The sequence below is a fragment of the Rhinoraja longicauda genome, chromosome 7 (assembly GCF_053455715.1).
Source record: "Rhinoraja longicauda isolate Sanriku21f chromosome 7, sRhiLon1.1, whole genome shotgun sequence".
Taxonomy (NCBI): domain Eukaryota; kingdom Metazoa; phylum Chordata; class Chondrichthyes; order Rajiformes; family Arhynchobatidae; genus Rhinoraja; species Rhinoraja longicauda.
Window position 1 is genome coordinate 19,166,646 of NC_135959.1, and position 25,781 is coordinate 19,192,426.

The window sequence follows — 25,781 nt, forward strand, 5'->3', positions numbered from 1 at the left end:
GTCAGCGCTGCGGGGAAGGGAGGGAGGGAGGGATGAGGTAGGGAGGAGAGGAGAGTGGGGAGGGAGGGAGGGGGGAGAGGGGAGGAGAGGGGGAGGGAGGGTGTAAGGGAGGGGGGAAGGGGGGGGAAGGGAGGGGAAAGGGAGGGGGGAAGGGAGGGGGAGGGGGGAGGGAAGGGGGAGAGGAGAGGGGGGGAGAGGAGAGGGGGGGAGAGGAGAGGGGGGAGAGGAGAGGAGAGGGGGGGAGAGGAGAGGGGGGGAGAGGAGAGGGGGGGGGAGAGGAGGGGGGAGAGGAGGGGGGGAGAGGAGGGGGGGAGGAAGGGGGCAGAGGTGGGGGGAAGGGGAGGGAGAGGGGAGGGGGGAGGGGAGGGGGGAGGGGGGAGGGGGACCTCCCCTTTTCCCAGTACCCCTCTTTCCCCGTTGGGCCCGTCCTCGTAGGGTTTCCATTGTAACCGGGAGGAGGGGAGGGAGGGAAGGGGGAGGGAGGGAGGAGGGAGGTGTGGAGGGAGGAGGGGAGGGGGAGGGAGGGGAGGGGGGAAGGGGGGGAGGGGGGAGTGAGGGGGTAGGGGTGAGGGGGAGGGAGGGGGGAGGGAGGGGGGAGGGAGGGGGAGAGGGGAGGGGGGGTAGGGGGGGAGGGGGGAAGGGGGAGGGATGGGAGGGGGAAGGGGGGAGGGAGGGGGCTCTCCCCTTTTCCCAGTACCACTCTTTCCCCGTTGGGCCCGTCCTCGTAGGGATTCCATTGTAACCGGGAGGAGGGGAGGGAGGGAAGGGGAAGGGAGGGAGGAGGGAGGAGGGGAGGGAGGGGGGAAGGGGAGGGCGGAAAGGGGGGGAGGGGGAAAGGGGGGAGGGGGGAAGGGGTAGGGAGAGGGGAAGGGGGGAGGGGGAGGGAGGGTGGAGGTAGGGGAGGGGGAGGGAGGGAGGAGGGAGGAGGGGAGGGAGGGGGGAAGGGGAGGGCGGAAAGGGGGGGAGGGGGGAAAGGGGGGAGGGGGGAAGGGGGGAGGGGGGAGGGAGAGGGGAAGGGGGGGAGGGGGAGGTAGGGGAGGGGGAGGGAGGGAGGAGGGAGGAGGGGAGGGAGGGGGGAAGGGGAGGGCGGAAAGGGGGGGAGGGGGAAAGGGGGGAGGGGGGAGGGAGAGGGGAAGAGGGGGAGGGAGGGGGGAGGTAGGGGAGGGGGAGGGGGGAAGGGGAAGGGAGGGGCACAGGGGCATTGTGACGTCACACGCTGAATACCACGGGGGGGGGGGGAAGGGGGGTCTGCTCGAGTTCATCTCACAGGGGCATTGTGACATCACAATGAAGAATAAATCCGCAGCGCAGCGCCCCCCTTCTGTCAAAACTTCGATAAATCAGGGGGGGCAGCACTTTTAAACCTCTGTAACTTAAAAAATATGCGTCCAAATTAAATAAAAATATCATTTTCCAGCAGCGAACCGCATGCTGATTAAGGCGGTACAAAAATCGTGGCGCTACGGTTCACCGTTTTGCCGGAATTGCCGTATTCAGCCGACATCAGTGGAATATATATATATAGATACAACATCTGAGTTTTAATAGTATACTAGAACAAGTGTGCCCGTTGGGCCCGTCCTCGTAGGGTTTCCATTGTAACCGGGAGGGGAGTGGGGGTAGGGAAGGGGGAGGGAGGGAGTAGGGAGGTGTGGAGGGGGGAGGGGAGGGGGAGGGAGGAGGGGAGGGGGGAAGGGAGGGATGGAGAGGGGAGGGAAGGGGGTAGGGGGGAGGGGGAGGGAGGGGAGGGGGGAAGGGGAGGGAGGGGGGAAGGGGAGGGGGAGGGAGGGAGAAGGGAGTGAGGGGGGAGGGAGGGGGACCTCCCCTTTTCCCAGTACCCCTCTTTCCCCATTGGGTCCGTGCTCGTAGGGTTTCCATTGTAACCGGGAGGAGGGGAGGGAGGGGAGGGGGAGGGTGGGAGGAGGGAGGTGTGGAGGGAGGAGGGGAGGGGGAGGGGAGGGGGGAGGGGGGAAGGGGGGAGGAGGGAGGGAGAGGGGAGGGAGGGGGTAGGGGGGAGGTAAGGGGGAGTGAGGGGGGAGGGAGGGAGGGGGATCTCCCCTTTTCCCAGTACCCCTCTTTCCCCGTTGGGCCCGTCCCTGTAGGGTTTCCATTGTAACCGGGAGGGGTGGAGGGATGGTGGAAGGAGGGGGGAGGGGGAGAGTGATGGAATGGTGGAGGGAGGGGGGAGGGAGTGGGGGAGGGTGGGATGGAGGGAAGGAGGGAGGGGGGGAGTTAGGGGCTGAGTGGTGATGGAGGTTGGGATTGAGGGGGGAGGGAGGGGGGGAGGGAGTGGGGATGGAGGTGGGAAGGAGGGGGGAGGAAGGGGTTGAGGGGGGAAGTGGGACCTCCCCTTTTCCCAGTACCCTCTTTCCCCCACCACCAAGCCCCCTCCGCAACGACCCCTGTTGTCCCCAGTCCCCATTCACAGACCCCCCCCCCCATTCTCTCTCTCCCCATACACACTCTCAGTGCTTTTTTCGAAACACTTGCCCCGGTGGCCCACGAGCATATGGGCCCAATGCTGATCTGTGTATGTTAAGTGACTTGCAATAAAAAAATATACTTTAAAAAGAGATAAGTGCTTTTTAAGTGCTTGTTTTGAAACATTCGCGGTCACATAGTGCTTCTCACTGTAGCACCCATCTCAAGTGTGCCCGTTGGGCCCGTCCTCGTAGGGTTTCCATTGTAACCGGGAGGAGGGGAGGGAGGGAAGGGGGAGGGAGAGAGGTGTGGAGGGAGGAGGGGAGGGGGAGGGAGGGGGTAGGGGAGGGGAGGGGGGGAAGGGGAGGGGGGGAAGGGGGGAGGGAGAGAGGGGGAGGGGGAGGGAGAGAGGGGGAGGGGGAGGGAGGGGGAGGGGAAGGGCGGAGGGAGGGGGACCTCCCCTTTTCCCAGTACCCCTCTTTCCCCATTGTGCCCGTCCTCGTAAGGTTTACATTGTAACCGGGAGAAGGGGAGGGAGGGAAGGGGGAGGGGGGGAGGAGGGAGGTGTGGAGGGAGGAGGGGAGGGGGAAGGGGAAGGGGAGTGGGGGGAGGGAAGGGGGAGGGGAGGGGAGGGTGGAAGGGGAGGGCGGAAAGGGGGGGAGGGGGGAAAGGGGAAAGGGGGGAGGGGGGAGGGAGAGAGGGGGAGGGTGGAAAGAGCATCCCTCTCCCCATCAGAACTGCCCCCTCCATCGACTCCTTTAAGTCCAGGCTCAAAACCTATTTCTACTCCCTAGCGTTTGAGGCTCATTGAGGAGGCGCTGTGAACTGTTTGCGTGCTACTGTATGTTTCATTTTTTCCCTTAGTACCTAATCAGATGTACAGCACTTTGGTCAACGTGGGTTGTTTTTAAATGTGCTATACAAATAAAATGGACTTGACTTGACAGCTCTTCGCAACAATGTAGCACAGGGGCATTGTGACGTCACACGCTGAATACCGCTGGGGGGGGGAAGGGGGGTCAGCTCGAGTCCATCTCACAGGGGCATTGTGACATCACAATCCGCACCGCAGCGCCCCCCTTCTGTCAAAACTTCGATAAATCAGGGGGGGCAGCACTTTTAAACCTCTGTAACTTAAAAAATATGCGTCCGAATTAAATAAAAATATAATTTTCCAGCAGCGAACCGCATGCTGATTAAGGCGGTACAAAATCGTGGCGCTACGGTTCACCGTTTTGCCGGAATTGCCGTCTTCAGCCGACATCAGTGGGATATATATATATAGATACAAGATCTGAGTTTTAATAGTATATAGATAGATAGATAGGTAGATAGATATATATATATATATATGGATAGATGAACACGGAAGTATTAGATCAAAATGGCGATCTCATCTAGACAACCCGTGGATCTGTTGGGTTCCCGTTGTGATGCAACATGAACACGGAGTATTAGATCAAAATGGCGATCTCATCTTGTATATCTATATGTATGTTCCCGAAATCCAGCCAAAACGGTACACATTAGCACAACAATTTGAATGAAACTTGATACACACGCCGCAGGCGAATGGTGAGTAAGGTGCTCCTAAAATTGTTTTTCTATCGTGTACCGGTTTGGTTGTACTTCGGGCACATGCATACATATATATATATATATATAAGATGAGATCGCCATTTTCAGATCGCTGGCGTCACAACGGGAACGCAACAGGCCCATGGGTCGGCTAGTACTTTATATCGATCCCAATCTCGCATTTTTTATCTGCTTCTGTCTTGCCTTGGATCCAGAGCTGAATCACTGGTTAAAGTTCAGAAGTTTTTGGGAGGCAACCAATTCCCATGTGACCTCCTGCTGTGAAGTGGCTGCTTTGCTCTGTCCCTTCCGCATAAGTGGTCTTCAGGCACAGACCTTGCCCACTTATCAGGAGGAATAGTGGGTTTCAAAGAATCTTGATGTGGGGAGGAATCTTTCTGATCATTGGGCCAATGCTAGCTTATTCACGGGGAATACAACTATTCTGTTACATCAGAGTTGTGTTTAAAGCAGTTTGGTCTCTTTCGGTTGTCATGAGTTGGTACGGCTGAAACCAGATCCTTGTGCCTCATGATGGCATACCTCCTGCCTTTATTAGAGTGCATTATCGAGCAGGGTTACCATAGTTACTCTGTGTTACTATTTTGTTTGGCACTTAACAAGCAAGAAGCTGTGAAGTACATATTTTAACGCTGGATTCTGGTTATTGGCATCCAGTTAAAATAACATTGCATAACCTTCTGTCTGGGGCTTAGTTCCAGCCCCTTCACTCCCAAGGCTCCGTTACATTTGGATGCTGAATTTTAAAAATATATATAATTGCATGTATAACTGTTCATACCTGTGCCTTTCTGTTGCTGGTTACGAAGGCTGGGTTCATTGGTGCAGTAATGATGATCAATCTTATCTCCAGGAGAATTCATTGGGATGTATACATTGGTCACGCTTGTTTGCAAATCGGCTCCTTGATTTTTGTAATGCTTTTCCTTGCCAGTGCCATGTTTTATCATTCCTTTCAGGAATGTGCTTGTCAAGGGAATGATTAATATTTTATGAGCAGCACACATGTTGAAAGTTTACTGTGCTGTTGAAGATAAATTTGAAGAACTGCAGAACCATAGATCAGATGGATGTCATTCTTCAGTGGAACAGAGGTTTCACAAAGCGATTTGGCAATATTTTCTCTCTTGATTCAGATTTTGTGGGGTTTTTTCCTGACTCCTACTTTGATATTGCACTACTGAGGAAGTGCTACACTGTTTGAAGTCTTGGTGTCAGTGTTAATCTGAAGCCTCATCCAACGTCTATGTTTGAGGGTAAGCCCACCAATACTTAACCATTCATCAGGATCATCAAAAGAGATGACGTAATCTTTGTGGTAGAGTCTGTGGGAACTTTCTGTACACAAATTGGTAGCCTCATTTCCAACTTGACAACAATTGTGCTGCAGCAGCTTCTTAAAATGGTGGAGAAGTGCTCTGGCTCACTTGGAAAGCTTCAGTAGAATACTTTTTTTTTTCTTGAAGCCTTTCTTTAATTTGGCAGCACAGTGGCACTTCTGGTAGAGCTACTGCCTCTCAGCTCCAGAGAGCCAGGTGTGATCCTGATCTTGGGTGCTGTCCATGTAGAGTTTGCACATTCTCCCTGTGACCACGTGGATTTCCCTGGCATGCTCCGGTTCTCTCCCATATCGCCAAAGATGGTAGGTTAATTGGGCTCTATAAATTGCCCCATGGTGTGTAGGTGAGTGGTAGAATCTGTGGGAGTTGATAAAAATGTAGGGAGAATTTGAAAAAAATTCTAATTCATATAACTGATTGGTTTGTGGTCGGTGTGGATTTGGTGGGCAGAAGGGCCTGCTTCCATGCTGTGTCGCGCTACTGCTCCATGACGATTATTTGCAGAAACAAAACAAAAGTTTGAAGTTGTTAACAGAAATGCAGCTGGTCTGTCATTCAGTGAATACATGAGTAGATAATGACTCCACCAGTTCACTGTATTTATGACTGGTGCGGTCCTGTGGGGATACACATTGCAGTCACCCACCTGTGAATGCATTTACTTATCTGAATAATTTACTGTGAAAGGAGTAAGCTGAAATGCAAGGAATTCCGTACGTTAATAACGAGAAATTAAAAAAATCAGTAGGAAACTGGGTAGAGGTGATAAGTTTTCAAAGGAATAGCTAGATGCTTTAGACAGTGTAACGGAAGAGAAAAGCAGGTACTGTTTTCATCCTTCATTGCCAGAGTGAGGCCTCACACAAACTGGAGGAACAGCACCTCATATAAAACGTGAGTAGCTTACAACCCAACAGTCTGACATTGAATTCTCCAATTATAGGTAACTAACCTACAAACAACACCCTCCTTTCTTCTCCGCCTATATTCCACCTTTCCCTTTCCTCTTCCACCTATATTCCTTCCTCTAGCTTCACAAATTGCACCTCTTCTATCCCAATCTCACAATTTTGTCTTTTCAATTCTGACCTTTGTCCAACAACTGCCAATGAAATCCCCCTCGCCTGTATCCACCTATCACTTGCCAAGCTTTGTCGTGCCCTTATATCTCTTGCAAATTTCTCCTCACCCACCCTCCACACAATCAGATGGAATAAGGGTCCCAAACCAAATTGCATGCAAGGATTAAGATAGTAAAATTAGACGGAATCTTTGAGAAATATAAATAAACTGGTGCGTCTGCGCTGCCCTAACAGCAGCGGCTTGCCTGCAGTCCGTTTGTCTTTTGTGTTTTTTGTTGTTTTTTGTTTTAATTGTAGTGTTTAGATATGATGTAGTGTTTTTTGTGGTTGTGTGTTATGTGGGGGGGGGGGGGGGGGTGGAGGTGGAACTGTAAAATTGTCTCTTCCGAACAGAGACGCGACCTTTGTTTTCTGGGTCGTGTCTCCGTTCCCGCTGTGGCTTACCATCGGCCAAACACCTGGAGCTGGCGGCCTCCACCTGGGCTCTGGTTCGCAGAGCCCGCTGACCAGACTTACCATCTGCGGAGCTGGCTGCCTTTGGAGGCTGTGGTGGCGCTGCGGGAGCGGCTGCGACTCGTCTCTGGAGGCTACTTCGGCCGCGTGGACGTTGGAAGCTCGCAGGCCCCTGGGTGGGGGCCAACATTGGGAGCTCCGGCAGCAGCAGGGTCTTCGCCCGCCCCGAATCGCGGGGCTTGGCTCGGCCCGCGGCGGACCTTTCACCGTCTGGCACAGCCTGGAATAGGCCGCGGGATTTTCTCTGCCCGGCGGGGGCTTCAATGTCGGGAGCCACGACCGCCCCGACGTGGCAAGTTCAACAGCCTGACAGCGGGAGAAGATGGCAGGGGAAGAGAAAAGACATTCTGGCCTTCCATCACAGTGAGGAGGTGACTGGAGGAGACTCACTGTGATGGATGTTTCTTTTTGTTTGGTGTTGGTTTATGATTGTGTGTGTTATTGCTTATTTTTATTGCTTATTTTTATTGGTCTTATTGTTGGACTGTGGGTAATCTTTCATTTCACTGCACATTTATGTGTATGTGACAAATAAATTGACTATTGACTATAAAGAAGGATAGAACTCAAGCGGGCAATTAGAATGGCCATTAGAGATTCCAAAATTGGTTTGGCGAGTTGGATTAAAGAAAATCCCAAAGTTTTTTTTATACTTGTATTAAAGACTGGAGGGTAACCAGGGAGAAGATGGGACCCCCCAAGGATCAAGAAGGGAATTTGTGCTTGGAGTCTGGAGATGTAGAAGAGGTACTAAACAAGTATTTTGCTTCTGTTTTCACCAAGAAGGAAATGGAGAATAGTGAGACCACTGGAGAGCACATACGTCCAATGTGAAGCAGAGCTCAGACCCGAAACGTCACCTATTTTTCTCCAGAGATGCTACCTGACCCGCTGAGGTCTAGCATTTTGTGTCTTCGGTATAAACTAGCATCTGCAGTTCCTTCCTTCACTAATATACAAGGACAGTTTGACATTAAGGAGGAGGAGAAGGAGGGGCTCTTGACGAGCATTAAGGCGAATAAATCTGCAGGACCTTGTGGGATCTATACCAGGTTATTGGGAAAGGAGATTGTGAGAGCCTTGACGAAGATCTTTGCATCTTCGCTAGCCACAGGCGATATCCCAGAGGACTGGGGAGATGGATGTTGCCTGACCCACTGAGTTACTCCAGCATTTTGTGTCTACCTTGGACTTAAATGCAGATGGGTTGGTTTGTAAGTTTGCAGATGACAGCAAGATTGCTGGGGTCATGGACTGTAGGAAAGGCTGTCAAAGTGTGCAGCAGGATATAGATCAGCTACAGAAATGGGTGGTGGAATGACAGATGGAGTTTAATCCGAGTGTGAGGTGTTGCACTTTTGGATGTCAAATGTAAGGGGAAAATATACAATTAATAGCATGATCAACACCATTAATGCACGCAGGGATCTTGTGGTCCACCGCTCCCTGAAAGTAGCAACTCAAGTAGTTCATGGTAAAGATGGCATATGGTATGCTTGCCTTCGTAGGTCAGAGTATTGAGTACTCAGAGTAGGTCACAGATAAGAATCAGGATGTTATAATGCCGCTTTATAGGACTTGGTTTAGGCCACATTTGGAGAATTGTGTGCAGTTCTTGTGGCCCCATTACAAGAAAAATGTGGAGGCTTTGGAAAGGGTGCAGATGATGTTTACCAGAATGTTGCCTGGATGAGGAAGTGTTGGCCAAAGGGAGAGATTGGACAGACTTAAATTGTTTTCTTTGGAACGACGGAGGTTGCGGACAGACCTGATAGAATTATATAAAATTAAGAGTGGCATACATAGTGTAGACAGAATGTTTTTTCCCCAGGGTGGAAACATCAAATATTCGATGGAGTAACTTTTAGGTGAGACGGCTAAAGTTTAAAGGAGATGTGTGGGACAGCCTTTTTTGCAGAGGGTGGTGAGTGCCTGAAGGCTACCAGGGTTAGTAGTTAGAGTAGATGGGGGGGACGACACTTCTTCAGACTGACTGGGGGTGGGGGGGGGGGGGGGGGAGCTAGAGCTTTGTATTCATTACTTGAACTTTATATTTTGTGCTTAATATTCCCTTGTACTCAGTGCCCTGCCCGATGAAGGCAAGTGCCGCAGGTCGAGGAGGCGGTGATGGGCCGATCATAGAATAAGCAAAGATTAATTTGGGAGGAGGTCTGGAGGAAGTGAAACTGCTGTCTAAAGCTCCCTCATTCAACGCTGTTAATGTGCCAAGTCAGAAGTGAAGTTGTATTTAACCTCCGTGGAGGAGATCAAAGATGGTCAGAGTGAGTCAGGAATTTAAGAGGGTGGCAATTGAAGGTTTGGGATCTGAATTCTGCCAAGCATGGGAGTCTGTGCATACAGGACAGGGTGCAACATTCTGTCTGAAGAAGGGTCTCGACCCGAAATGTCACCCACTCCTTCTCTCCAGAGATGCTGCTCGTCCTGCTGAGTTACTCCAGCATTTTGTGTCTATCTCCTGTTGAAGAGAAACTGAGCTGAGTAAGTGCTGAACCCAATGTTGCATCAGATGTCCTAAAGGCGACAGCCAGTTCCCCAAGAATGTCACCTATAACTTGGCAACAATGGTTTATAAAAGAGCATTGTGTCGGCATGATTAAATTTAACCTGACTGCACAATTAAATTTCTATATGGGGAAACCGATATTTATAGTTTATGATGATATTCTTAAGATTTCAGTTGTCTGCTGTCATCTAGTAAACAACTTGCATTGAAGCACACACTCAATGCAGCCAAACAGGCCAGTTCTTCATGGCCAAAGATCAAAACCCTATCCATACAAGGGCAGCTGTAAGTGGGTCGGTGTGTGTGGAGGGCAGAACATGGTAATTAGTGGAGTTAGGGTCCAAGCATCTGAAGAAACCACGGGCAGTGATGTGGGAGAAGGAAACTGGGGGAAAAGAACAACAGAATTGAAGTGTGTTGATTTCAGAGTTGTGACATAGTGTGGAAACAGGTCCTTTGGCCCAATAAGTTCAAGCAACCATTGAGCACCCCCATGTGCTCCTATTGCATTTTAACTTCCATATATACTGCAAGAAGCAAATTTCCTTTTAAAACTGGAGTAGGTGCTCGGCCTCAGAAGCAGAGCTCGAGACAAAGCTGTTGACATGCATTGGCTTAATGTGAGAGGTGGAGAGTATCCAAAAGTATTCAAAACCTTTAACCCAGAAAGCTGGAGGATGAAAAGTAAACCTAAGTACCGATTATTTAATGTCTATAGATGCAGTGAGTTGTGCTTGAAAACACGCTGCCTAAAAGACCAGCGGAAGAAGATTTATTGAGAGCTTTCAACAGTGCAATGTGAAACACAGACATTTTAGTGGAATTGTAGAAGGGGAAAGAGTAGGAGAGTAAGATTGTCTGGAGACCTGATGGACTGAATGGCCTCCTCCTGCCCTGTACACGTGTTTTTTTGTTCCATCAATGTAAAAAAATAATGTTTCTCAAAATCCCTCCCTGATTTTATGCCATATTTCTATAGTCTTTTGTAAATCTGAAGCTCGTGGAGTGGCATAGCCAGGAGAGCTGCCCCGTCAGCTCCAGTTTAATCCTGACACTTTATGTCTTTGTGGAGTTTGCACGCTCTCCTTGTGACTGGGATTTCCCACTGTGCTTTTTCTTCTCCCACATCCCAAATAGCTGTAGAGTTGCATAGTGCAGAACAAGCTCTCTTTTTTTTTTGACACCCTACCATAGCGAACACAGACTCTGGGTATCTACCCAATCTATGCTTCGTAATTTTATATACCTCTATCATGCCACCTCGTGGCTTCCCTTTCTCCAGGGAAATGTCCCAGCCCATCCAATCATTCCTTCTAACTCAAGCCCTCCAATGCAGACAATAGAATGAATCTTCTCTGCAGCCCCTCTAGCATAATCACTTTTTTTTTGTAGTGCCATGACCAGAACTGCATACGATACTCCAAGAGCTGCAAAGCCAGAATGTTGTACAATGATAACATCATAATCATAATACTAATCATACTTTATTAGCCAAGTATGTTTTGCAAAATACAAGGAATTTGATTTGCCATACAGTCATACCAATAAAAAGCAACAAAACACACAAAATACATTTTAACGTAAACATCCACCACAGTGACTCCTCCACATTCCTCATTGTGATGGAAGGTGAAAAAAAAGTTCAAGCTTCTTCCCTTCTTTGTCCTCCCGCGGTCGGGGGCCTCGAGCCTTCCATTGACGGGGCGATCTTGGCTCTCGTAGCCGGCGGTCGGACCCTCCTCGTCGGAGCGATCAAGCTCCCGCATCGGGGGGAATCTCAGCTTCCCAGCGCCGGACGATCGGACCTCGGGTCGGGGCTAGTCGAACCTCTTGCAACTTTGGAGCTTCCCGACATCAGTCTCCACCAGAGCTCCTCGATGGTGAAATCCGCAAGGATTGCAGGCTCTGATTGTAAGTCCGATGGTAGGGCTCAAAGTCAGTCTCGAGCAAGGCTGCTAGCTCCATGATGTTAGGCCACAGAGCGACCGGAGATACGATCTGGAAAACAATCACATCTCCGGCAAGGTAAGAGATTGGAAAAAAAGTTTAAAGACTTTTAGCAAATCCATCCAGTCATGCAACCTGTTTGTTTATAAATAATGGAGCATACTTTGCACTCAGCACGGTGAATGTTTGAATTTATTCCCTTAATTTATTTCTGTGACTTTGAAGTCTTACGGTGGGCCTACAAAATCTTTTGAAATCTTACCGTGATTTTGTATCTTGTCATTAGGCACCAGTATCTTCACAGTTTACGAGGCTGCCTCACAGGAAGGCTGGGTTTTCTTCATGTACCGGGCCATCGACAGCTTTCCTCGCTGGCGATCCTACTTCTATTTCATTACCTTGATCTTCTTTCTTGCCTGGCTCGTTAAGGTACTTGCCGCTCAATGCTCGTACCCAAGAGGGTTGTGTTTTTGGTTGAGGGCTGTGGTCTTCAAGGGGAAGGGGGGATGCTCTGGGTAACCCACTGTTTCTCATCTTCATGCCCACTGTCAAGTGACCATGGTTCAGTGAGGAAGGATCTCCATGGCAATTTATTGTCAAGGCAGGGGGAGGTTGGTTGTGGGATGAGAGATGAGTTCTCTGGGACTCAAGAGTCCAGATCAGACATGCTAGTTCTAGGCAACATTATGTTCAGAGCATTTGCCCAACACTGGCAGCGATGAAAACCAATTTGACTCTTGCTCAAACTTGACTCTAGTCTGGCACAGTTACCGAGAGCAGTTGGAGATTGTAGGGTTAAACCCACACTGCGTTCTCTCCCGCCTGCTCAGGCCTTCACTGCCTCACACTGAGAATAGTGTTTTGGGTGAACTTTTTGGTATGTTGACCAATGTGCCATGTGTTGGGTTGCCAATGATGGGTGCAGGTTGGTGGGAAGCGAAGATATGAAGGTTGGAGGACGAGGAAGTCACAGAAAGACAGGCCAACACAGGAACTGAACGCAATTAGAATCTTAACTTGTGTCATTAATACATAAAATAAAATAATATTCCACTCTCTTAATCAGAAATATTGACTTCCTGTTTGTTATTCAGCAGTGAAAAGAAAACTGATAGATTGCCTCGCAATTAATTTTCTTTATAATCAGGCAGCAGCCTTGATAATTACCTGCACATCAGACGCTTGCTGCGTGTGCTTTGTTATTTTGGGAGAAAACTGGAGGGATTCTGAGCATAAATATCTACCAGTCATTTTTTTCATAATTGTTTAGTTAACCCCTAGTCCCCAACTTTTGAGGGTAGAATTTCCAGACTTGCACTGATACAGCACAGAAACAGCCCTGTGGCACATCTTGACCACAGGGACATTGAATATAAGAGCCAGGAAATCATCGTGCAGCTCAATAGGACTTTGGTTAGTCCACATTTGGAATATTGCGTGCAGTTCTGGTTGGCCCATTACAGGAAAGACATGGAAGCTTTGGGGAGAATGCAGAGGTGGTTTACCCGAGTGCTGTCTGGATTAGAGGGTTTCAGTTCCAGGCAAAGGTTGGATAGACTTGGATTGTTTTCTCTGGAACATCAGAGGATGAGGGGAGACTTGATAAATGCATACATAATTATGAGAGGCATCGATAGAGTAGACAGAAACCTTTTTCCAGAGAAATCCCTCCAGTTTTCTCCCAAAATAGCAAAGCACACGCAGCAAGCGTCTGATGTGCAGGTAATTATCAAGGCTGCTGCCTGATTATAAAGAAAATGTCCAATGCTAGAGAGCATGGTGAGAGGGGGAATGTTTAATTGAGATGTGCGAGGCAGGTTTTTTTACACTGATAGGGTTCTGGAACACATAGCCAGGGGTGGTTGTGGAGGCAGATATGATCGTGACATTTAAGAGGCTTTTAGATTGGCACATGGAAGTGCAGGAAATGAAGGGATATGGTCATGTACAAAGAGATGAGATCAGTTGAACTAGGCATCATGTTCGGCACAAACATTAAATGGCCCATTCCTGTGCTGCACTATGTTCTCACCTACTAAATGTATGTAGAAAACTGTCAAAGACCTGCTGAAGTCCATATAGAGAATATCCACTGCACTGCCTTCATCAATCTTCTTTGTCTCCTCTTCAAAAAAACAGATTTGGGAGGCACAATTTCCCATGTTGTCTACCCTTAATCAATCCTTGTCTGTCCAAATGCTGGTAGGTCCTGTCCCCCAGAATCCTCTCCAGTAACTCCACTGATACCAGACTCATTTGCATGCAGTTTCCTGGCTTATCTTTGATGCCCTTCTTAAATAATGGTACAACATTAGCCATCCACCAGTCTTCCAGAACTTCACCTGTGCATAAAGATGTCCTTTCGGGAGACCTGTTCTCTCCTATGCCACCCTTTTTCTTTAAAAATTCCTGTATCATCCCTGAATAACTGGGCTTGAATTTTAAGCTCATGACCTTGTATATATTCGGGTAACATCTGGGGCAAGAAGTGGTCAGAGAATAAGTAATGTCATTCAGCAGACTTTGGCCTGGTGTGTTTTCCCAAGGCTGCTCTTGTGAAGGATTGCCTTTGGCTATTCACAGGTTTGCTTTCCTTTTTTTTTCCAGAATGTGTTCATTGCTGTAATCATTGAGACATTTGCGGAAATAAGAGTACAGTTTCAGCAGATGTGGGGTCCACGGAGCAGTACTACATCTACCACAACAACGCAGGTAATGATGTCCTCGAAGAACCAAGGAACGACTCGTCTTTGTGTAGATTACAGAGAAAATCGATGGCGAATGGGATTTCTCTGTAAACTAGTATAGACTTGAAGGGCCAAATGTCACCCTAAGGAAATATATATTCCTTAAACAGAGCAAAATACCCATGGGTGTGGTCTGAAAGAAGTCTCGACCTGAAACATCACCCATTCCTTCTCTCCAGAGATGCTGCCAGTCCCGCTGAGTTACTCCAGCTTTTTGTATCTATGTTTGGAGATTATCAACAGAAGGTTACCTGATCTAGGATGAGCTATGATCTTTCAGAACAGTGGGGCAGGCTTGAGCAGCTGAATGTCCTTTACCTACTGCTAATTTGTACATACCAAACAAAAATTGAACAAAAAGTGCATAAGGGGTTTTTATGGAGGCGCAGGAGACTGGAGATGTTGGAATGGTTCTTGCGCAGGGTCACGATCCAAAACGTCGACCATCCCCCTGCCTCCACTGATGCTGGCTGACCCGATGAGTTCCTCCAGCTATTTTTTGCTGAGAAGATATTATGGTTTTAACCCCAATCCTTAATGGGCAGGTTTTTCAAGAGCAATTTAAAAAGGGAGAGTGAGGCGGAGGTCTTGGGGAGAATTCCAGAGCTTGAGTGCCCAGGCAGTTGAAGGCTTGGCTGCCAATGGCAAGGTGATTAAAATTGGTGATAATATAACATCTAAAACTGGAAGAGGTTGTCAATGTCTGAGTTTCGTGGGGTTAGAGTGACAGGGTAAGATGAGGTGGTAGAAGGACTTGAAGGGACGAATTAGGTACTTTGAAATGGACGTGCAAGAGACTGCAGAAGCTGGAATCTGGAGCAAATAAACTGCTGGAGGAACCTGGCAGATCAGGTAGCGTTTGTGGTGGGAAAGGGTGGTCGATATTTTGGATTGAGACCCTGCATCGGCTCAGAGTGCAGAAGTTGCGAAATCAAGAGCCAATGGAAAAGATAAGAATTAGGTGACATACTTCACAAACAAAGCTTTGGGTGATGGTTGATTGTTAGTTGGTCTACCACTGTGGTCAATAACTAGCTGTTTTAAGCCAGGGAGAGAGCAGCATCTAGGTGGGTAAACTCTTGGTCATTGCCAGCATTGGATCCAGAATTGTCTCGGCAATAGGATGCAGAGGGTAATGATAGTGATATTTTACTAATTGGTCGCCTGAAGCACGAGGTGTCCCACAAGGACCAGTCCAGGAACACAGTAAATGTCAATGACTTGGATGTTTATTGACCAACACTGTGGTAGACCAACTGACAATCAACCATCACCCAAACTTATCTTGTGAAGTATATCACCTAATTCTTTTTTCCATTGGATTGTGGTTACATTATCACCAATTCCTCTCGCCATTACTGGCATTGACTCAGGAGTCTTTTGGTCCCTCCAGTCATCAACTCCCACCGCTTGGTAGCACCTTCTGAAAAACAGGACCAGTTTCAAACATGTACACCGTTGATACACGGCTCTTCTCCCAGCACCTCTCGCCATCCTCCCCTTGCTGCTACCGCCCCACTGAACACATCTCCAAATCCTTTGATTATCTTGAACCACACCCCACCTCCTCATCCAATCCCTTCCCACTCATATCTGGAACAACTCGCACACTCTTCACCATTTCAATTACTTCCAATTCCTTGGCCCCCATTGCTTCATCTTTATCCTTTACACCTCCATTCCCATCAGTACAGACTCTGGTTCTTCTTTATCATACTGAGGCCACCTCTTCATACCCATCGCTCGGCCGTGACCCCGCTGATGAACATCAGGCCATCATCTCCCATCTCGTAATCTTGGACTCTCCAGAGTAGTACCATGAAATGTTTAACAATCATGGAGCCTTGGTTTAACTGCTAACAATCCCTCCATGGTATTCCCTCCAAGAATCCTCCTTGATTTTGAACACCTCCATTAAATCTCCCCTTAACCTTCTTTGTTCTGAGAGCACCATCCCAAATTCTCCAATGTCTCCATAGAACTGGTGTCCCTCATCCCTGGGACCATTCCAGGAGATGATTGCATCTTCCATGCTCTTAATAGTCCTGCACAGAGATAATGTTAATGGTTGTTGAATCTATGCCCTGCAGGGATTTTCAGTTGCTCTGTGGTGAGTGGAATTTTCTTATCGCTACAGATGTTCCATGAAGACGCCACTGGTGGCTGGCAGCTCGTGGCTGTGGATGTAAACAAGCCTCAGGGCAGGGCTCCTGCCTACCTACAGGTATGCTGGGGCATGTGAGTGATGAGAGGATCTGGGGAAATGAGGGGAGGTGGTGCTTGGTTCTCTTGCAGCTAGGTTTTTTATGAAGAAATCCACGGCCCTCTGTGACTTGCATTTATACATCTCCTTCCGTGTGTTGTTTAAAAAAAAAATCCATTGTCAAAACGTACCTTAAACCATGCTGCAAGATATGGGGGCAAGTACTCAAAGAGTCGAATACAGAGGGAGGTATTAATGGACAACGTAAAGGGGAAAAGAAGCACCAAGTTTTGGGGAAGGAAATCTGAGCTCTTGTACTCAGCTGGTGTAGAGTCAACAAAAATCTGTTAAATTTCATTAGACTTCCTGAATGAACTATCAAATCGAAGCTTTGCATGTGACATTTGTAATTTAAGTGTGGGATAAGATGGTGCAGCAAAATGAAGACACTCGCATTACAAGGTCAGGAACAGAATAAGTTAACTTGCCATTATCTGTGGAAAATACTCTCCTGGGCAACTATGCTGTCACTTTTCATTTGACTTGCTTTGGGACATGAGGAGGAGGAGTAGCCTGTAGCACCGAACAGCGTGAATTAATCTAATTTATTCTTGGAAAGGAAATTCTACTCCAATGATTATGCATTGCCACTCGTGTTGTTTTTAAATTAAATCGGCTTAAAAAAAGGATGAGGATATAAGTGAGTTGCTTTGTTTTTGTTTGGTTGCTGCATTTGCAATGTATCTTCAGAATCCTCTCGGCAATTCCTGAAGGCATTGATACTATCTGCTCTTTGTGGGTGATGTCCCATGAGATCGCTCTACTGATGATATTTGATCTGCTGCACAATTTGCTGTTTTTATTTCCAGTTTTGCTGCAGACACAATATTATGGTTTCATTGCATATTATTGATGGATAGTCACACCTCACTGCTAATTTGGCAGCTCTTGCATTTTTCTGCAATATTGACCACGTTGTTAGTGATCGCATCACATTGAATTAGAAGCATAGAAACGCTTCAGTAATGCTCTTATCTTTAGACCAGAGTTTAGACCTCAGAGATACAGCGTGGAAACAAGCCCTTCGGCCCACCAAGTCCACGCCGACAAGTGATCAACCCCCGTACACTAGCACTGTCCTACACACTAAGAACAATTTACAGAAACCAATTAACCTACAAGCCTCTATGTCTTTGGAGTGTGGGAGGAAACCGGTGTACCTGGGTAAAGCACATGTGGTCGCAAGGGGAACGTACAAACTCCATACAGGAGCATCTGTATTCAGGATCAGACAAGGGTCTCTTACACTGTAAGGCAGCAACTCTACCGCTGCGCCACTATGCCGCCCTATGCCAGACTATGTTTGTCTGCACTTCATCCAGTGGGAAGAGTTACTTGTTCGCCCTCCTCTGGGACTTTCATAGATTTATGCCTCCTACGTTGTCCGAGACATAGAGGTGCGGCGCAGAAGCAGAACCTTCAACTCAGAGACCACATGGCTCCTACTAACCGTACTTTATTCCTTTTTGTCTTCCCTACTTTCTCATTAACATTCACTCACCTACACACTCGGGTCAACATACAGTGGTCAATTAACCTACAAATCCGCATGTTTTCGGGGATTATTGGAAGGAACTGGGACATCCAGCGGAAAACCCAAGCAGTCACAGAGGGAACGTGTAAACTCCACACAAACGATACCAGAGGTCAGGATTGAACATGGCTTGCTGGAGATGCGAGGCAGCAGCTCAAACGGCTGAGACACCTGGCTGCCCAGTTTCCCCATAAGCAGTGTTATTTACCCAAGCTTCTTTGGTGTGACCCTCGGAGAAGACAACTTGTTTCCATTCCATTTCTAATGAGTAATGGGGGGCGAGGGGGGACACATATTCTTGTGATGTTGGGCAGCAAAAGCAAATCGGCTCCCACGTTATTTTAATGGCGAGGACGTTCAGTACAAGGAGTTGCAAGACCATGGGAATCAGGTTCCACTGCATGGATGGAGGCAATGTGCCATGGCCCTATTTGCCTCCTTGCATGAAATGGGATATGCTTGCTATAAAGACTATATGTGAAGATTCGCTAAACTGGTTCTGGGGATGGTGACCTTGCTGCATGAGAAGAGATGGAGTTGACTGACCCTGAATTCTCTGCAGTTCAGGCAATCGAGAGGCAACCTCATTGAAATGCATAGAATTCTCACTGGATCCAGGCAGCTATGGAGCCCACAACCAGGGGCCACTGTTTGAGAAAAAGGGACTGAGATGTGAATCTGTGGAATTCTCCGTCACAGAATGCAGTAGAGGCCAATTCACTGGATGTTTTCAGGAGAGAGTTAGATTTAGCTCTTAGGGCTAAAGGAATCGAGGGATATGGGGAAAAAGCAGGCACTGGGTACTGATTGGAGATGATCAGCCATGATCATATTGAATGGCGGTGCTACCCCTGCACCTATTTTTCTATGTTTCTTTGAGAAATGTCTTCAGTAGAAGGCTGATGTATCTTTGGCATTCTCTACCCCAGATATCTCTGAAGGCTGAGTCATTGAATTCATTTAAAATGGAGGTGAGCAGATTTCTGGATTGTTAAGGGAATCAAGGGTCTGAGATCAGCCATAATCTTGGGGCATAGCAGAGCAGGCTCAAAGAGCTGACAGTTGGCTCCCTTGTGATGCCGACTATGATTTAACCTCTGTTGCCTGATCATTCCTGGCATATGAATTCATCATAAGTCAACATATCGCTAAACCAAGCATTGCAACGAACGTGATCTTTCTCACTGCCTATATTGCACAAAATCTGAAGAGTGTCGTAAAAATTCAAATGTCAAGCGTTTATTTCTTGTGAAAACAGGCCAATGGATTTTGGTTACGTTCGTGTAAAAACAGAATTAAATAACAGAAGAAATAAATCTTCACATTAAAGCTGGACGGGGTTTTCAGCCCTGGTCACAATAAGTAAAATTGAGCACAATATATAATTTTAAGATTTTGTGCATTGGCCTCGCCATTTAACATTGTCCCTTCTATTTAAAATTATGCCATTTAGTTCATTGGCAAATCTCAAAGTGAATTTTTATATTAATACATTTGAGTGTGAGTTTAGTTTATTGTCACATGTACCGAGCGAGGTGCAGTCAAAAGCTTTTGTTGCGTGCTAACCAGTCAGCGGGAAGACAATACATATTATAATCTAAGATAGACACAAAAAGCTGGAGTAACTCAGAGGGACAGGCAGCGACTCTGGAGAGAAGGAACTGATGAAGTTTCCAGTCGAAACCCTTCAGACACAAAACATCACCCATTCCTTCTCTCCAGAGATGCTGCCTGAGTTACTCCAGTTTTTTGTGTCCATCTTCGGTTTAAACCAGCGTCTGCAGTTCCTTCCTACACATATTATAATCGAGCCATCCACAGTGTACAGATCCATGATGAAGGGGATATTTTTGAAATCATTGGTGATGTATCTGAGCTTCCCTGAAGAGCAACAGGCAAGGCATGTCTAATCCACCGACACATCACCATCTTATAAATCTTAAAACATGTTCACTGCACCCCAAAATGAGTCGGTAACTACAATTTCAATAAATGGGAAAGGATGGCTTTGGATTAGAGATTAAATACACTCGGTCCCTTCTTGGTTGATTAGCCATGCAATTGTCAAAGTACAAATCCTCCAGCACTAGTTAAATGATTTCTGATATTCATATATTTTGTAACAATAACATTTCTAATTAAAAGTTTTACATGCCAGCCAAGAAAGCTGTTAAAACTAATCCTCTCCAAGTCACAGCTAATGCCAGGATAGGTGACTTTCAAGCAAATAAAATTAGAAAAAAAAAGTTAATTTGCAGGGCTGGCAAAAATCTGTCTGCTATATTAATAAGTGTGAAAGCATATCGGTCAAATTATTTTCCTATTTGAAGTGAGGTTTGTTGGTGAATAACTAAAATATAGATGGTATAAATGCCATGACCACCTACAATGCATGTCCATGACAATTCCTGCCTTGCGCTATTAAGGAGATTCCTTTTGCCCTATCCATTTCACCCCTACCCTCTTGGCATAAATTTTTTTCTCTTTCTCAATTTTGATGATGGTTCTTCGACCTGAAGCATTAACCCAGCTTCTCTCTCCACAGTATTTCCACTTTTTGTTTCAAATTTCCATTACGTGCCGGTTCCTTTTCCGATGTTCATTGTATCAATAGAAGCCGGGTGCTCTTTTTTTAATCTGTTGTCAGAATTTATATAAAGTCAGTTTGGAATATTTATCCCAAGCTGACTTACTGGAGGGCGCAACTCTGTAAAACCATACATTGCAGCAAATATTTGTTTTTAATGGGTCCGTATGCAGCAGAAGTAAGACAGTGGTTTGTTTACTGCCCGGTTTCTGCTGTGCATCCTGTTTGTTGTGGTCTATTGCTCACAGTCAAGATGCGGCATCAGAATATTTCAGTCAAGTTCAGTAGTAAAAGACCCTGGGATCACCACCTGCTCCATTTGGTTTCTATGGATGTTTAATTGGTTCTTGGATTCGCCACCACCTGTGGATCCTTTTGGTGAAACCAACACTCAGTACATTCCTTCGCCTCTCTCTCAATTGCGTCCGTTTACTCTGATTTATTCCTTATCACTGAATCCTCTTGCTCTGTTCAAATGTGCTGCTTCTCCTCAATGCCTCCCCTTTCCCATGGTTTCTACTTGGACCGGTTTTGTTCCTGTACTGTACCCCAATGTTGTTCCAGATGCTGCCACTATGTCCAATGTCCTTGTGATTAGTTGATGACCTGTAGGAGTTCCATGCTGACCGTTGACCTAAGAATAGGTGGGTTGTTGTTCGTCCTTCGGGTTCGAAGATGACCATGACTTCACTTTCAGTTGGAGGATTAGTGACTGTGGGTCCTGAAGTGACTGGTGAGGCCAATCCGGGCCCGGAAGGTACGCCCACACGTAGGACACAAGTGGATGGCTGCTGCCCTATTCTGACCTAAGAATAGGTGGGCAGTTAACCAATGACTGAGACGAGTACATTTTGCAAACACTCTTTGATTTTAAACTTGCTGCTGACCATCACAAACCCTGCTGTCAATCCCATTTCCTGGTGACTTACAGACTACAACTACATTCATTCCCCCTAGAAAAGTTCCCCTTGCACTGCCAGGCCCATTTATGAATCTCCAAACTCGACAGATTCCAAGTGGATTTCTCTGGGTGGAGAACAAAATTTCAGATGAATAGTTCCATCACCAATAGTCCCATTACCATTCACTCAACATTGTTTTGCAGCCTCTACTCATGTTTCCATGTTTCCTCTCGGGGGTCAATTTTGGTTTGTTATCTCCACCTCCCAACTGATTTAGAGCAGCTCTTCAGTTCTCGCTTGGTCTCAACTTCGACATCCCAAACTTATGTTCTTCCTCTGTTTTCTGAGCACCTCAACCAATATCCTTTTAAAGTTTGTTTTATCCAACCGCTTTTTACACACAAACACACACACACTCTCACAATTTTGTCAATACGGTGCGGCACAGTAGCACAGCGGTCGAGCTGGTGCCTTACAGCGCCAGAGACCCGGGTTTGATCCTGACCACGGGTGCTGTCTGTGCAGAGTTTGTAAGTTCTCCCCATGACCTGCGTTGGTTTTCTCCCTGTACTCCGGTTTCCTCCCGCACTTCAAAGACTTACAGGCTTGATGATTGTAAGATAATTGGCTTCGGTAAAATTGTAAATTGTCCCGTGTCCCAAACACTATCCCTTACACTTAGGGCTGGAGTGGGCATCTTTGCTAAGCTCCTGATGTCCAGTCTCTTCATGAATGTTGGTCTCCTGCTGATGCCAGCTTTGCTCCCTAAGTTGGAAGCCTACAAAGTAGGCTTTCGCTGGCTGCGCTTGAGGTTCTTCACTGCTGTCCCCTAGAACTGAATTATTATCTCTGAATTAGCTTGCTGATGGCTCTGGCCTTCCAGGAACTTCTTTTGGCTTGATCAATTGGATTGTAAGGTGGGAGGTCCATTGCTCATCACTTTAAAGGTTGATGAGTCAATTTTGCTTCTTTGAATGCAATTCTCCAAATGAGTCTTTAGTTTTTCTCCCTTCAAAAACCTGGTCAAGGCTGCACATTGTGGTACCAACAAGTTAGCTGGTGTCAAGCAAGTGTCTGATTTCCTCCTTCCACCAAAAGCGAGGCTGTCTTGCACTCACCGATCATCTCGCTTTGTTCTTCAGCACTTCGAGTCATAGAAGGATGCAGTGTGGAAACGGGGCATTCGGTCCAACTTGCCCACACCAGCCACCTGCAGCTCCCTCTCAACTTGTGCCTGTCACTTCTGTAAAATCATCAGCTTTAAGGGAATTGCTAAATGCATTGTGTCATGGTTTGCAATTTTCCCAATGGGTCTGATCTTTGTCATTTCTGCCAGCTCACCTGGAGCCTGGTTACACCCACACTCCTTGCTGCAGGATTTAGGGCTTTCCCTTCTTTTGCTATTCTTCCTCGTTGCAAACTTGTCAGACTTCCACAGCATTCCAACCTCTCTGCCAGTGAGGTGTCTGGGTGCTCCTTTGTATTGCAGAAGGTCACCTTACTTCACCGACTGAGAGAGTCAAGATTAATGCTTCTGTTTATGAAAGCAGCTCCCTCTCAACTGAGCATAATGGAACACAATAGTTAGCCACTCGACCCAGTTTCTTACTGTTCCATGGAACACACCGATCTGAAAGTCGTTGTTGCATTTAACCAGCCAGTTCAGTTTAGTTTATGGTCACGTGTACCGAGGTACAGTGAAAAGCTTTTGTTGCATGCTAACCAGTCAGCAGAAAGACAATACATGATTACAATCGATTCATTTACAGTGTATAGATACATGATAAGGGAATAATCCAGTATGCAAGAGCCACAAACCAATGTATAAATGTACATTACTCGGGGTAGGGTACTGACATGGATAGAAAATTGGTTGGCAAACAGGAAACAAAGAGTGGGGATTAATGGGTCCCTTTCAGAATGGCAGGCAGTGACTAGTGGGGTACCGCAAGGCTCGGTGCTGGGACCACAGCTATTTACAATATAGATTAATGACTTGGATGAAGGGATTAAAAGTAACATTAGCAAATTTGCTGATGACACAAAGCTGGGTGGCAGTTTGAACTGTGAGGAAGATGCTATGATGATGCAGGGTGACTTGGACAGGTTGTGTGAGTGGGCAGATGCATGGCAGATGCAGTTTAATGTGGATAAATGTGAGGTTATCCACTTTGGTGGTAAGAACAGGAAGGCAGATTATTATCTGAATGGTGTCAAGTTAGGAAAAGGTGAAGTACAAAGAGATCTGGGTGTCCTTGTTCATCAGTCACTGAAAGTAAGCATGCAGGTACAGCAGGCAGTGAAGAAAGCTAATGGCATGTTGGCCTTCATGGCAAGAGGAGTTGAGTATAAAAGCAAAGAGGTCCTTCTGCAGTTGTACAGGGCCCTAGTGAGACCACACCTGGAGTACTGTGTGCAGTTTTGGTCCCCACATTTGAGGAAGGACATTCTTGCTATTGAGGGAGTGCAGCGTAGGTTCACTAGGTTAATTCCCGGAATGGCGGGACTGTCGTATGCTGGAAAGACTGGAGCGACTGGGCTTGTATACACTGGAATTTAGATGGATGAGAGGGGATCTAATTGAAACATATAAGATTATTAAGGAATTGGACACGCTAGAGGCAGGAAACATGTTCCCGATGTTGGGGGAGTCCAGAACTAGGGGCCACAGTTTAAGAATAAGGTTCAGGCCATTTAGAACGGAGATGAGGAAAAACTTTTTCACTGAGTTGTAAATCTGTGGGATTCTCTGCGTCAGAAGACCGCGGAGGCCAATTCTCTGGATGCTTTCAAGAGAGTTAGATAGAGCTCTTAATGATAGCGGAGTCAGGGGGTATGGGGAGAGGGCAGGAACAGGGCACTGATTGTGAATGATCAGCCACGATCATATTGAATGGCAGTGCTGGCTCGAATGGCCTACTCCTGCACCTATTGTCTATTATACAGTTACAAATATTTATAACTTTGTACCCTTTACTCTTAATATATAATTTTTAATTTTCAATTTTCTTTGTGTAAATGCTTTAAAGGCAGCATGGATTTATTCGGAAGAATCAAACCTATTCTCAGTTTTTTCACATTGAAGCCTTAATTTCCTGAAGATTCGTGGGTTGTGGGAGATCTGTCAGCTGATCAGTGAAAATCAATAACAATAAGATATATGGAAATGTTTGAAAGATACATTTTTTTTATTATAAAATGTTACATAATCATTAGGGAAATGGGATTTGTTTGATGTTTTCGTACCTGGAAGCTATCACTGAACCTCACAGTGATTGATTGGGTAACACAGTTGTGATTTCACTGAAGACATGACAAGTTACAGTAAGTTGTTAATACGCAGCCCTCTGTGTCACCAGGCAAGGTAATGTCCTTAGTAGGATGACAGTGATTTTGTCACACAATTTTTGAGGCCATCCTTTCTGCAGTCTATCTGGAGCATGAAAAGTGAAAATAAAATGTTTTCATTCCTCTGCTACTGACAAGATGTTTCAGATGCCGCATTCACATCTGTCATCTCCATTACAACAGTGACCTTGCTTGTCCCTGTTTAACTTCTAACTACAGTACCTTTGGTTATCTCAGGTGGTTCCAAAGCACTTGCACCCAGTGAAGTACTTTTGACAAATAGATGAAATATAGGAAATGTGGCAGCCTGTTTGTGCATAGCAAGATCCAATTAGCTTCAAGGCAAAAGAGACTTGATGTGGTAGGTGACTGCTGTGGGGACTGAACTCCCCTGATCCTCTTTGTAAATGGTGCAAGGGTCTTCAAGAGTTCTCTGGAGGGAACATAGAGGTTTAACTTGATTCGGAAAAATGGCACCTCTGGCAATGAAGCATTCCCTCGATAGTGCACAGTCTAGATTTTGTGCTCAGTTCTCTAGAGTGGGACGTGAACCCACAACCTTCTGACTCTAGGAGGGCGCGCAGCTCAATGAGCCACAGCTGATTGGGTTCAAAGGTGAAGAACTCAACCTGGACCTTACCTGTGACAGCTGACCATTCTATGCCTGAGCATTAGTGTGACACAGACTGAGATTTGTTGAAGTGTGACACAAAATGCTGGAGTAACTCAGCGGGTCAGGGCAACATCTCTGGAGAGAAGGAAAGTGGTGAAGTGTATTTATTTCACAAAATGCTGGAGTAACTCAGCAGGTCAGGCAGCATCTCAGGGGAGAATGAATGGATGATGTTTCGGGTCGAGACCCTTCTTCAGACTGATGTCAGGGGGGCGGGACAAAGGAAGGATATAGGTGGAGACAGGAAGATAGAGGGAGAACTGGGAAGGGGAGGGGAAGAGAGGGACAGAGGAACTATCTA

General features: G+C 46.9%; 1 protein-coding gene across 1 annotated transcript in view; it reads left to right on the forward strand.

The window, feature by feature from the left end:
• The window catches only part of nalcn (sodium leak channel, non-selective), a 173,384-nt gene that overhangs the window by 27,993 nt on the left and 119,610 nt on the right, over positions 1-25,781 (forward strand). Inside the window, 3 exon segments of the mRNA XM_078402211.1 lie at positions 11,713-11,855; positions 14,034-14,138; positions 16,311-16,397. Of these exon segments, the coding sequence (XP_078258337.1) occupies positions 11,713-11,855; positions 14,034-14,138; positions 16,311-16,397 (335 nt within the window).